Source organism: Cryptomeria japonica, chromosome 4, assembly GCF_030272615.1.
Source record: "Cryptomeria japonica chromosome 4, Sugi_1.0, whole genome shotgun sequence".
NCBI classification, from domain to species: domain Eukaryota; kingdom Viridiplantae; phylum Streptophyta; class Pinopsida; order Cupressales; family Cupressaceae; genus Cryptomeria; species Cryptomeria japonica.
In genome coordinates, this window is record NC_081408.1 from 722814635 (window position 1) to 722828187 (window position 13553).

The 13553-nt window shown below is 31.7% G+C and overlaps 1 protein-coding gene across 1 annotated transcript; it reads right to left on the minus strand.

The window, feature by feature from the left end:
• Positions 1-296: 296 nt before the first annotated feature.
• Positions 297-1744, minus strand: LOC131875526 (xyloglucan endotransglucosylase protein 1-like). The gene is made up of 4 exons (XM_059220108.1): positions 1444-1744; positions 1249-1349; positions 950-1143; positions 297-833 (listed from the first exon to the last, which is right to left on the minus strand). The coding sequence occupies exons 1-4, from the start codon at positions 1604-1606 to the stop codon at positions 455-457; spliced, it is 837 nt and encodes a 278-aa protein (XP_059076091.1). The 5' UTR covers positions 1607-1744; the 3' UTR covers positions 297-454.
• Positions 1745-13553: the final 11809 nt, after the last annotated feature.

Below are 13553 nucleotides of genomic sequence, written 5' to 3' on the forward strand. Positions count from 1 at the left end.
GCCAGTTCCCTTTGGCGTTCATTAAATGAGCTCAAACTAACAGAGGTGTAAGGTGCAGATTCATTCCAGGCAGTTTGGAGTAAATATTGACTCTCCCGTACAAAACACTAACAGGAAATTCGAGTGTCATTAAGCAATTCTGTTTTCTAATGGAATGATGATTACGAGTGTCTTCAATGACCAAAATATGACACCTCAGACGTGGACGACAAGAAACTTCAACAAGTCCGACTTCCCCGAGATATTACGGAAACTAACGCAGCCGTGTACAGTAAAAAAGAAATTCGAAACTCTGATAACAAGTCAAATTTGAGATATATATTAAATTGTCTTGGATCACATTTGTTACAAATATAGCCTCTTGGGCTTGGAAATCGCTACAAAAAACATGAAAGAATAAAAGAATTTGAATTAAGGAATTTGATGAGACTTGGCGCATGTTGATCCTTTGAGCTCAGTTGGACGTCTGGCGAGTGCATTCAGCAGGAAAGCCCTGCGGAAACCTTTTACTGTCTGTACAATAATTGTAAATCATGTAGTTCTTGCGCACCCATTCAAGTTTCTCCTGCTCACTTAACTCCAATGCCTGTGCACCATACCATGAATTCACAGAGCAATCGGAGGAGGCAGAGCATGTCTCTGCTTTGAAATTTCCATAAGATGCCACAAATGGGGATTTGCTCCAATCGATCTTCACTGCACCGCCTCTGGTTGCCCAATCATCTGCGTTCCACAGGCTCGAATATATTCTCATCGCTTGATTCTTGGGATATGCAACGCCCAAATCCTCGCTATTCTTGAACACTCTCACCGGAGTTCCATCCACAGAAAACCTGCACAATATCAGAAATACATATTATAACTACAATAATGTTGTTAAAACTGGAGGGCTAGGTTAAAGAGGACATTCACTAGTTAATTTGAAGTCGCATGGAGATTAATAACTTACATAATTTGATGGGGATTCCAGAGCAGGGAGTAAGTGTGGAAGTCTGCAGTGGGATCGAACCAGAGGTAGAATTGCTGCTCACGACTGCCTTTTCCTTGAGAGAAAACATTGGTGTGCATAATATAGGGGTCTCCAGACAGATTTCCCAAGAACTCAAAGTCTATTTCGTCGTGCTTATCCCCTTGTGATGACAGCTGCACCGAAGCATTATTAGACCATACTCAACATCCCACAACAATACTAATACCACCCACTAATAATTTCAGTACCAAAACAATGAATCGAAGCGACAGACTTACATAATATGCAGTAACAGTTCCGGCCGAGTTACCGGGCACCAGCTTGATTTGCATATCAATTTTGCCAAAGAGATATTCATTCTTGGATTGGAACCCTGAACCTGTTTCAATACGGCAGAGGCAGGGGAGATAAGGATCGGTTAAGCATACTGTTGAAATCACATATATATGCAGTAAGAAAATGAGATAAAGTACCTGAGGACTGATCGAGAGTGAGCTGCAAGCGTTGGCCATTGTCGAGTATCTTAGCACGATCGTTTCCCCATGTGATGTCGAAGTCATTGAAAAAATTTGCAGAAGCAAGGTGGGAGAATGAGAGTCCAAGGCTTAAGAGGAGGAAACATGGTAAGAGATCCATTGGAAACTCAGTTGAAGAGAAGTTGTAGTAGTGATAGAGGTATGCGAATGTTGAATGGTGATGGGTGAAGAAGTGAATGGGATTGATATATAAGCAGGGTGAGGTAAGGAATGGAAAGTAGCGAGAAGTTTCACATAGAGTTGTCAAAGTGGATGAGTTGGACCGCGCTCTGTATTTACAGCGAGATAAGGCGTGGGATTTTATTGAACGCGGAGTTCCAGCGTGGGATTTTATTGTTGAGTACAGCTGGCAAAGGCATGCGCATTATGACACCGTAGAGCTGTATTCCAGAACTGTGGGTGCTTCCCAGTTTCGAGGCTCTACTTCAAACGCAGTTTCTTGGATGTTGACATCTCACACAGTCCACTGAGCGGTCAAACGTTTTTTTAACTATTTCGTGAAAACTGATAGCTGGACAGCGACCATTTGGTGGGCGGGTATAATTATAGTATTTAATTGTGATGCTTTATTAAAAGAAAAAATGATTTAATAATTATTCGAGAAGTAGTCACTGTTCAACTTTTGTTCAACTTTTTAAGCAGTAACTTGAGAGCGAGTGGTTTCAATGTTCTTATACTCATTTTAAATTGTACAATAATAATTTTTAAAGTTAATTTATTTTATCAAAGCTTATTTTCAATTCTTAAACATTAGTGGGTGCACTAAAATAGAAGAAGATTCCAATTTATCATTTTCCTTTAATTAAATATTTATGTGGAAATAGTCAAGCAGCTTAAATTTAAGTATAAAATGCATTGGAGCAACAACATAAAGAGATGACATTATGGGGACATGAGTACAACACCATTGCAATTATTCTAGACAAGAAGTAATATGATTATTTTTAAATATAATAAATGTAAGGTCACGATATTTTCCATACACACAAAGATAGATTTATCATAGCATGATAAAATTATGCGTCGCAATCATATATTTAATACAAATTATATAGAAAAAATTTTATTTGACAATAATCTTTTTTTAAATTTCTAACATTAATATTACATTGTATGTAATACTCACCCATCCACATAATATAATATTTTATCCATTATTAAATCACTCCCTTTAGAAAAAAGAAAGACATTAGTACACAAAATCTAACACTAGCACTTGCACCAAAACAAGGTGCGAGGGTTACGCCGATAGCAATGTATACTTTCAATGATATATTGGAGGGTACAAAATTACATAATGTTAAAATTGCATTTATTAATGATAATTTTTTATTTAATGTAATCAAATCGATTTTAAAATATAAAAAATATAAATACAAATGAATGCAAATTTATCCAGGATATTATAATTTCTTGTGTTGGTTTGGCATGCCTCTCACTACAACTCTAATTTCCCTTATAAGCCCTTTCTAGTGTTTCAACATTTCTTATCTCGATGTGCCTATTTAATTTGTCATCCATGGCATGACTTTCCCTCCAGTCAACTCTTACCCTCTAACCCTAAACTTTACCCTTATCCTAATTCTAACCTTAACCCTTACTATATCCGCAATTCTGATCCTTAAATTAAACATAATTCTAACCCTAACCATACTTTTAATTATAAGACTTACCCTAACTCTATCTACAGCCCTAACTCTAATCATAATTCCAAGTACAATTATAACCCTAATAGTAAATTTACTTCAAACTCTCCGATTAATCATAACACTAACTCTATTTATAACCTTTAGCTCCATCATTACCTTAATCCAATGCTAAATAAATAACTTTATCCCTAATTGTAATCATAATGCTAATTCTAACACTAGCCCTAATTCTAACCTTAGGTCTAATATTCTAAATGTAATCCAAATTTTAATCTACTCCAACCATTGTTTGGAATAGTTAATGTATTGTAGATATTTAGTTAATTGGAGTAAACGATATGATCCACAAGAATATAGCAATTGCAGACATTGTTTGAACATAGTTGTGGCTATGAACCTACAAGAACATAGGAAGGAAAGGTTATAACGGAAGAAGTAACGTTGAAAGTACATTGTGCTTAAGAGTGAAGCATGTGGATAGTTGCTGCTTATGGAGATGTTGAAAATGAAGAAAGTGAAAAATTCATTCAGTGTGAGATCTGCATAAAGAGAAAATGAAGATATTGTCAGTCTACTAGAATATATGATAGAAATAATTGAAGAATATAAAAGGCAAGGAGAACCATCTAGAAGTTGTTGCTGGAAAAGTTTTGGAAAATGGATTATTGTATCAATAAGACAAGAGAAATGGAGAAATGTTTAAAGTTTCTTTCATTAATAAAATAAAATAGGATGATTTTGACCCAACATGATGTAAAATAAAATAATTGTATAAGAGATAATATCTATGTAAGAGAAAACATATGCATTCCTAACTTGGAATATCTCTCCAAAAAGTTAAAATTTGTATGAACATCTCATTTTGTACACTTCTAAAGATTTTGTAGAACATATGTTACAAGTAAACATTTGTGTGAACATCTCATTTTGTACACATGTTAAGCTTTTGTAGAACATATGTTACAAGTAAAAATTTGTATGAGCATCTCATTTTGTACACTTCTAAAGATTTTGTAGAACATATTATTAACAGATTAAGCATGGCTCATCCTTGCCATCTTTAATCATGTTGCAGTTATCTAAACATTCAATTAGATTTCCAACACAAAAGATTATATATATTTACAAATAAGGCCTTGTAGATTTTGCAATTATGGATATTAAAAATATCATGCTATTTCAATCACCCCCAACATAATACTAATACAAATAAGATTTAGAATTGTGTAAATTAATAATGTATCAAAATTTGGCAAATAAGTAAGCCAATATAATTGATATTGAAGATAGGTTTTGAAAATTGTTTTTCTCATAATCTCTTCATGATAGTCAGTGTGAAGATTAATCTATGAGAAAGGAATCAATCATTGCATAAGATTAGATGTTGTCATAAGTAAATCATTTTTTGTTGTTTGTATTTGTTCCAGAGTTTGTCCCTTCATTGGTGGTAGTAAATTTGTGTCAAATTATACTCCATGCAGTTTGCACAGGGATGTTGAATCACTTACCAATCATTTAAGATAAGAAAATGAAACAGTGTTCAACATGTTGTCAAAGAGAAGGAAATTTCTCATCCATTGAGAAATGATAGTGTTCACATGTTGGGATGGTAAGTGTAATTGCTCAATTTTCTCATCTTCTTTATCATTTGTTGTAACAATCTGCATTAACATGTGAACCATGTGAGAGAATTTTACTTGGATTAAATGGAATGGGCATGCATTGTATGAACTATCAAGCATAATGTGAACCTATTGGGTCATAGAATCAACACTCATCTATTACATCTATTAACTTGATACACAACTACTCATCACGAATATAATCACCAATCATGTTACGCAAGCGGAAATGAAATACAATACATCAATAATCATCTATCTTCCCTAGGGTATCTCAACGCCATTACTTAAACTGCACACGAAAAAATTCCTAATCATGATAGCATTTTACTTCTAGAATCCAAGTGCAATCTAACTTACCATCATCAATTCCTTTCACACAACCATATATGATTCATTACTTAATCCAAGAAAAATTATATCAATTTATGAATACTCAAATATCCCATAAGGTTCATTTCAAGAACCAATACCAAATGTTCCTAATCCCAACCATTCATTTCTTTTGACATCAAATAACCATTTCAATACCAATTACCACATTATTAAATCATAGAAATATGAACTAATTATGTCATCTCAAGCATAGCACTAAGTACACATCCATAGATTCAATATCCATTAATCCCATTATTAAACATTCTCAAAATACACATGATACATCATTTTCCCTAATAACATCTACTAGATACATGAATACAATGTCTTTCATAGCAATGAACATAGCTCTCAAATACAATTACATATACATGTCTAATGAATCATGATCAATAAGCTGCTAAGAATATCCATCCACGAGCTAAAGAGATAAGAGATCCACATCCACACAAAGTATCCAAGAAAAGCATCCACTAAAGAACATCACAATGGAAGAAAGGCACCAACCACCCGACCATGTGGAACTAAAGGAACCAACCCTCATGATAGGAGATAGCACAACATCCCACACACACTCTAGATCTAAGATAACTCCGAACAAGAGGAAACAGCTTTAACACAAACCAAGGAAAAGATATCAAACAACCAAGAGACCTCCTGAGGTTACTCAACAACAAGACATAAGGAACTAGTACCAACATGTAGGGAAAGAGTGTCATCACATGATACCACATCTATGATACACATGCGAAACAATCTCAATCTTTGAGGAAATCAAGGTAGTATAGTTTACCCAGTTACTAGATCTACCACCTCACTTTGGTCTCTGATCCATGAGATAGGTATTACAAAACACATTTATTATCTTGATTAGATGAGTTACTCTACCCAGCCCATCCAATATTAATTATTATGTTATCACTTATCAATTACAATGGAAAACCTCCAATGAGATATCCAAACGGTCTAGACCCCAACTCTATCCTAGTAGTCTATTCCTCATGACCTCGACAAACTCATATAAGCCCACTCCCCCTAATCATGCACCTAGGCCTCAACAACACATGAACTCAAACAATAAAGCTCACAAAATATAATCTGGCTAATGAAGATAGCGCATCATAAATACAAATGAACCAACAATGTATACCACATAGGTCACATAGACCACACAACATCATAGAGAGAAGAATTCATTAACATAACAAGGTACTACTTCTCTTGCAAAAATACAAATGATCAAGTAATGCATCAAAATATTACTTTGGACATCCAAGAGCAATCAAGAACACAACATAGCCTCTGGACAGACTATTGGAACAACTAAGAAATCGTAAAACCTAGACTGATACTCAAAAAACTAGAAGAAAGACTCAAACACATAAAATAGAATGAATAGTGCATTTACTTATCTGGTTAGTGCATATACAAGTCATTGCAGATTCCTGCAGTGTATTTTCCAAGGGATTCGGCCCATATACATAATGTTTTTGTGCATACAAAAGGATTCAATGCATCATCATTACTTTGTATCAGAAATGCCATACAGAACAATGCATTTAACATGTTAAACAACACATAAGACCAGTAAAGTGGCGCATATGTTGTTTTAGTGAAAATACTTGAATACACAAACGGAAAAATAAATTTATGGCAGTAAAATAAAATCATAGAAATAATTTAATGTTTCAAAAATACAATGATGAGGAATGCAATCACCAAATAGAGCTGATCAATAAGGTTATAAGGCTCAAAGGTAAATATACAAGGCATGTAAATGATTATAAGAAACAACTCTCGGTAAAGCATGAGCACTCTCAGACAAAACACAGAGACTCCCGACAATCCATATTATAACAAGTGACTCAACACAAGGATCAAATCTTTGAACTAATGCAAGAAATAACATACAAAATTCCTACAATCACAATCCAAACTTACAGGAAGCCAAAGATACAAGACAATGATACACAAAGAATATATGCAGTGTTGTCCATTCACGACTGCACACAACATAATACAAATTTTCCCCCAATCTAATATAGTTTCAACTATAGTATATAATGCATATAACATAAATTAAAAAATTTAATTGTACAAAACTATATGAATATTTTCCTGAAAAATCTCAAGAATAGGTAGAGAAGACAATCTTTTCAAAACTCAAAATGCAAGGGGAAGAATCCTCCAACTTGGTAAATGTTGAATGGAAAATTGATGAAGAAGATTGAAATCCAAACAAGTCCAAGCAATCCAACTCCAACAAGAAATCAAAATCTACCTCTAGAAAGTGCATCTGAGAAGCCAACACCCATGAACTCATAGGAAGGAAAATAAATAGAAATCTAAACCCAAAACCATAGAATATGTTAGTCAATCAAAATATTAGGATAAATAATATTTCTTACCAACTCATCACAAAATCTAAGGTAAATGTGAATAAAATAATAGTAAATTTACTTACCCAATAACTCCACCAATCACAAGAAAGGGTAGGTAGAATAATATTTAATCAACCCAAAAAGGTAAATAATAAATCAATCAATATGATAACACTCATGGGAAAAATTAACTATAAATCCCAACAAATAATTAAATATAAAAAACCAAGAGCTATAAATAAATTAAAGCCACAATACATAATGAAAGGCTATATAAATGATTAGATATCAAAGTCTTATTATTACAAAGCAATATTAATAAAACCATTATCTAATAAATAATAAATATCCAATGATTATAATATCATTTACCAGCATTACTTCTCAACTATATTAAATATTATTACAAACCATGAATTTATTTTATTATTGCGATCTATATATATTTAAATTTTATTATTATAAACTATATAAGTCCATTAATTTAATTTAACATTATTAAACTATATAAATCATTTAATTAATAAATAAATAAATAAATCGATACATACAACACTCCAAGCATACCAACAAAAGATACTCAAAAGATCACTCAACACTGAACAATAACTCGCACAAAAACTAACAAGGGTGGTCAATCTTAAACGTACAGTGTACAATGGGATTTCATGCCATCTCTGGTCAACTTACCATTGGGATAAGACATGCTCAAACCTGTGAAGCAAGGTGGAGTCAATGTCTCGTACCTACAAGCATCTACAAAACCACAATACAACATATACAATATATAATACAGGCAAGTGATAGAGAATCGCAATGGCACATCTTGCTCGTAATGAGTGATGTGACATCATCCCTATTAGGAAGATAGTAGAAGACACTCATAAAAAAACAAGAAATAACATAATCGATCTCACGTCATTAATTAGGGTTAGTACATCATTAAATATGCTCAAATCATCGTAAAAGAGTATAAACAACACATATAAAGAGATACATATAAGTTATCAAATGAGCACCAATCATAATAATAACCCATATAACAATCCATAATGTCATTATCCACATGAAATAGTAATGTCAAATGCAATATAATATGTCCAAAATCCATGATAAAGCATCTAAACCACATGAAAACCCATGATAGTCCAATCCAAGCATCCCTAAATAGTCTATGATATGACAAAATAGTCCATCAAAACACGAAAGGAAAAGATAAATCATGAAGGGACACTACATGATATGGATTGGCTATGGAGAGATTTTGGCATTATGAGGATGTTATGGATGGATTTGAAACTCAAAAGGCCAGCATAAGATTATATGGAAAGTGGATATGAAAATGAGGGTAGGAGACTCCAATTTATAGATTAGAGGAGGCCAAAATGGACGGTCAAGATTGATTTTGGGATGAAGGGTTGAAATCGATTTGAGAGGGAGCACATGGATTAAGACGACAAGGTGTGGGATTCAAGAGATATTCCATAAAGGCATTTCTTGTCTCCATAACTCTCAAGGTTCATGGGGAAGATCTCCCAAGGACATTGATAAGAGAAAAAAGAATATTAAATTCCTTGGGGGGAGGGAGGAGGAATTAAAAAATTCCAAAATAAGAGGTGCATGAGGAGACTAAATGGCTAAAGGAATTAAAAATTCCTTGGGAAGAGGATACATGGGGAGATTCAAAGAATTTAAATTTATTTGAAAGGATTAAAGTTGACCCATCCGTGATTAGGGATGTAAAAATAATTAAGGGGATTGATTACGTGGCTTAATGAGGGATTAGAGTGCAAGTGGGAAAGTTAGAAGGATGTGACATGAGGAGAGAAAATGAGTGGAGGAATATAAAATTGAGGAATAATGATAATCATGCTTCTAGAAGAATTAATTAGGCTAGGTGAGGATTGGAGGAAGTGATTTGTAGGAATCACTTGATCAAGTTAATTAATTAAAATTAATTAACTAAATGGACTTAGAAGAAATAATGGTTTAGGAGATTATAGAAGAATTGGGAAATAATTAATTTATTTATTAATTATTTGACTATAGTGATAAGATTGATTAAAATTGATTTAATTAATCTTAAGAAGAAGAGAATTAACACAATTAAACTGGTTAATTATGTTGACAGGCTTAAATTAATTAACTATTAATTTAATTAATTTTAGGTGTCTACAATTGGGAAGCAACACAAAAATGCAAGGGCTAATGGCCAAAAATCTATATGTTTCTCTTTTGATGATAAATTCTTATGTTTTGTGGTATTTGAGCTAGAATTTTTATATGATTGATTTGGTTCATGAATGGATTTTTTGCTTCATAGCCTCATTTTTATGTCCATAAATAGTATGTACTAGATCAAATTGTCCACCATGGGTTAAGCCTGAAAGTACACTCTTGGACCAAATTTTCTCTGCCAAAGATTATAGAAAGATCCCAAACTAGAAGACACGTTCATTTAGGTATTGAATTTTTTACATGAATCCATAAAATATGAATATTCTTTCTATGATCAATAATTTGCCCATTCATTTAAGTATTTAATCATATGATGCAGTAGTGAACAATACATTTGAGAAATATACCAGCCAAGAAAGGGTAAAATAATTGCATTGCATTTGTGAAATAGGCACATAACTCACACAGAGAAAGACTGTAGAAGGAAGGTTGCATCTTGCATATCTGATATTGGGAGGAGCGACAAAATTGACATTGCCCATAAAAATTTATTTTATCAACGTACTATAACCTGTAATGGGAGATATGCTAACCATGAATGGCATAAAGGGCTTGAAGATAACCTAAATCAAACATATCATGCTACAACAAAATCTTTTATTGAGTTGACATATTAGGGGTAAATCTAAAGAGATATTCATATATTCACAAGATAACAACATAATTATTTTTGAATTAAAAAAAAAGATGATTCAATCAAGTACAAATTTTTTTTAAAACAAGTGGCTTAGCTCCAAATTGATTTTTTTTTTGATGTGTTGTCAACGATGCTAATGAGAGAAATGGGTAGAAATTGTAAGAAACTCTACCAAGTAGGATTTTCTATAAATGAGATGAATCAATTCAATTTAACAATTTGAGATTGGCCGGATAACTTGCTTATTCATTATAATTTCAGAGATTCCTCATATCAAAATACATAAAGAAATGGAATAATGTTTAAAATGGAATAATGTTTAAAAGGCTTTAATTCTACTATCCACTCTATGTGAAAATAGCTTTAGCATCCATTGCATTTACAACACCTGTAGTAGTTGGTATACATTTAATAGTAAATAATTATGTTAGGAACTGTCAAAAAAATTAATTCAAAAAGGAAAAGCAAATAAAGAAATATTTAAATCCATCAAATAAAAATAAAATTCATTTCACAATTCAAAATATCTCTATATAAAGAAATAAAGATGGATCTAATACTTTCTATTACAAAAATAAACACACAAAAATGACCCAGCCATGTATAGATTCAAAAAACAAATCATTGGAAACATGGCAAGTGACTTACCTCTAGATTTTGCACAGATTATGTTGTGATGTCAAGGATTTTGATAAGAAAAATGAGCAGGAAATGGTCCTACCAAAGGAAAGTTTCTTTTTAAAATGAGATAATCAAAACCAGCTTCCCTATAGCTACTACAATGAAATATAGCATATCAGCCTATAACAATAAATTATATTATCATAGTAAAACAACTGTGTGAGACTACACACGTTAGCCAATAATAGGTAAGTCATTAATCAAGATACAAACCAAATACTTTATATATTTGACATTAGGAGTGAAATTCATAAAACTTTGCAAGCATAGACATTTTGCAGCTATCCCATCTTTGACATGCCTTTCAAAGTTGACTAATATAATATGGGTTTCAAAATTTAATCATTTACAAACCCAAAAACAGGTCTAAATAGCCGATCAATAAATCCACGAGTTAACATGTGCATTTAACACAAGATCATAACTTCCTACAAGCAAGACTTTAGAAAATAAATGTAAGAAAGTGAATTAAATTGTAAATTCATTACAATTTGAAATATTTTTTACATTATAACTCATAAAAGAAATGGAATAATGTGAAGAAAATTTAATTGGAATTGTAGGTAAACCAAAATATGAAAATCTAAACTTTTTCCAAGAACAAATGATTTTCAAGCATAAAACATTTTGTTTCACATCTGCATCAATTAAGTCTCAATTTTTTTCAGGGCCTTTGGTTTCATAATAAATCTTTTAGCTACCTCAACAAATAAAAACTAAATTTTTAATCATATTACTCAATACTTTTGGTATTCCATGCTAAAAATCCTCAACAAAATTCAGTACAAAATTTAAAGTTTTATTTTATGGCTGAATTTTTTTCTCAAAGATTTTAGGGCTTTCATCAATTTTAAAGTAAAAATACTTTATTTTACAATGTGACATAAATTTTCCAAGGCTGGAAACTATAACATATTTTTAAGCCAAACTCTTTCATTTTTCAACTTTATTAAATTATAAACCAGACTTTGGACCTTAAAATCATTTGTTCTGCATCTGCACCCAAAAGGAGTAAATTCTAGGGCGATTTTTTTGGTTTCAAAGATCTAAAGAATCAAACCATGACAAATTGATTTAAAAAATAATTGAATAAATATTTTTTACAAAATACTAGGGTTCTGGTTTGTATAGAAACATACATCTCTTGTACTGAAATAAAGATATCCATGTTCTTGTTGGTCGCATATATATATATATAGACAAGCTACAACAGTAATACCAATTTAACATAAGCACATACTGCAATTTAACGTGTATCATAAAATCAAAAATTGAAAGTGAAATTATAATTCAGAGATCCATACCAACAGTCCCTGAGAATGCGTAGAAGCAACAAAGGCAATTAGTACAATTCAATTATCTAGATTTTAAAACACTTATTTGCATTCTGCACCATGCCATTTTAATGGTGTCAGAAATTGCATTTAATGCGTACAAAGAAATAAGACCAATGAACAAATGTTTGCCATTTATTTATCTATTATATTTATGCTACATTGACTACTTTTATTAAAAAATGAATAAAAAAAATTATAGAGTTATAGCAGCCAATAAGTAAACATAGAAAACCTATAAGATTTGAAAACTAATGTTGAGTTTGGTTTAAAATTTTGATTTGGATAATTTTCACTTTCCTTATTAAGTTCAAGTTATAGATAGGCAAACACTTGATGAGGACAATTGTAAGTAACCAAGTAAAAAAAAAAAAATTCTAGAATAATTATAAGCAACAAATTCTAGTAGCAAAAAAAAGAGTATACCACCTAAAAGTAATAAGAAACCAAGCATCTCACATAAAAGAAACTTTAGTCCAAATTCATTACAACAAAACTTGAAGGAAAATCTACACAAAGAAATTAATATAAATTTCTTGTTACATACATTTACAGAAATGATAACCACATATGGTATCTGATTCCTCTACTTGTGCTAACAGTAGGAAAAACAAAACAAAACAATTGCTAAATTTATTAAACTGTCATTTTGCCAAGCATATGCAAAAACCCCAGAACTGGGTATACGATAGTTTGTCATTAACTAATTGACAACATATGCAGTTTTTACTAATCCCCTGTTTCTTGTATTGACAGCCTATATAGTTTGTACAATTCAAAGTGCAAAGTACACTCTATTTTTCATTACTCCACTAATATTAAATAGTATTATGTATCATCATGTCATATGCTGCATATCATATCAAAATTTTCCGATAATAACTTTGTTCAAAATTAGTGATCTAAATTTATATCTAAAACCAACGATCAATTAAAAAAAATTAGCATTTCATTACTATATTAGAATGCTTATCTAGTGCACAAAATAAATTGTATTTTTGTAATTTAAATGTCTTTTGTAATCCTTGAAACCGTGATTGCTCAAAACTTGTTGGCACAATAACTAGATGGGACACTTTAAGTGCATTCAGATACCCAAGTTGTTTTATATTCATCTCTGTATCTTA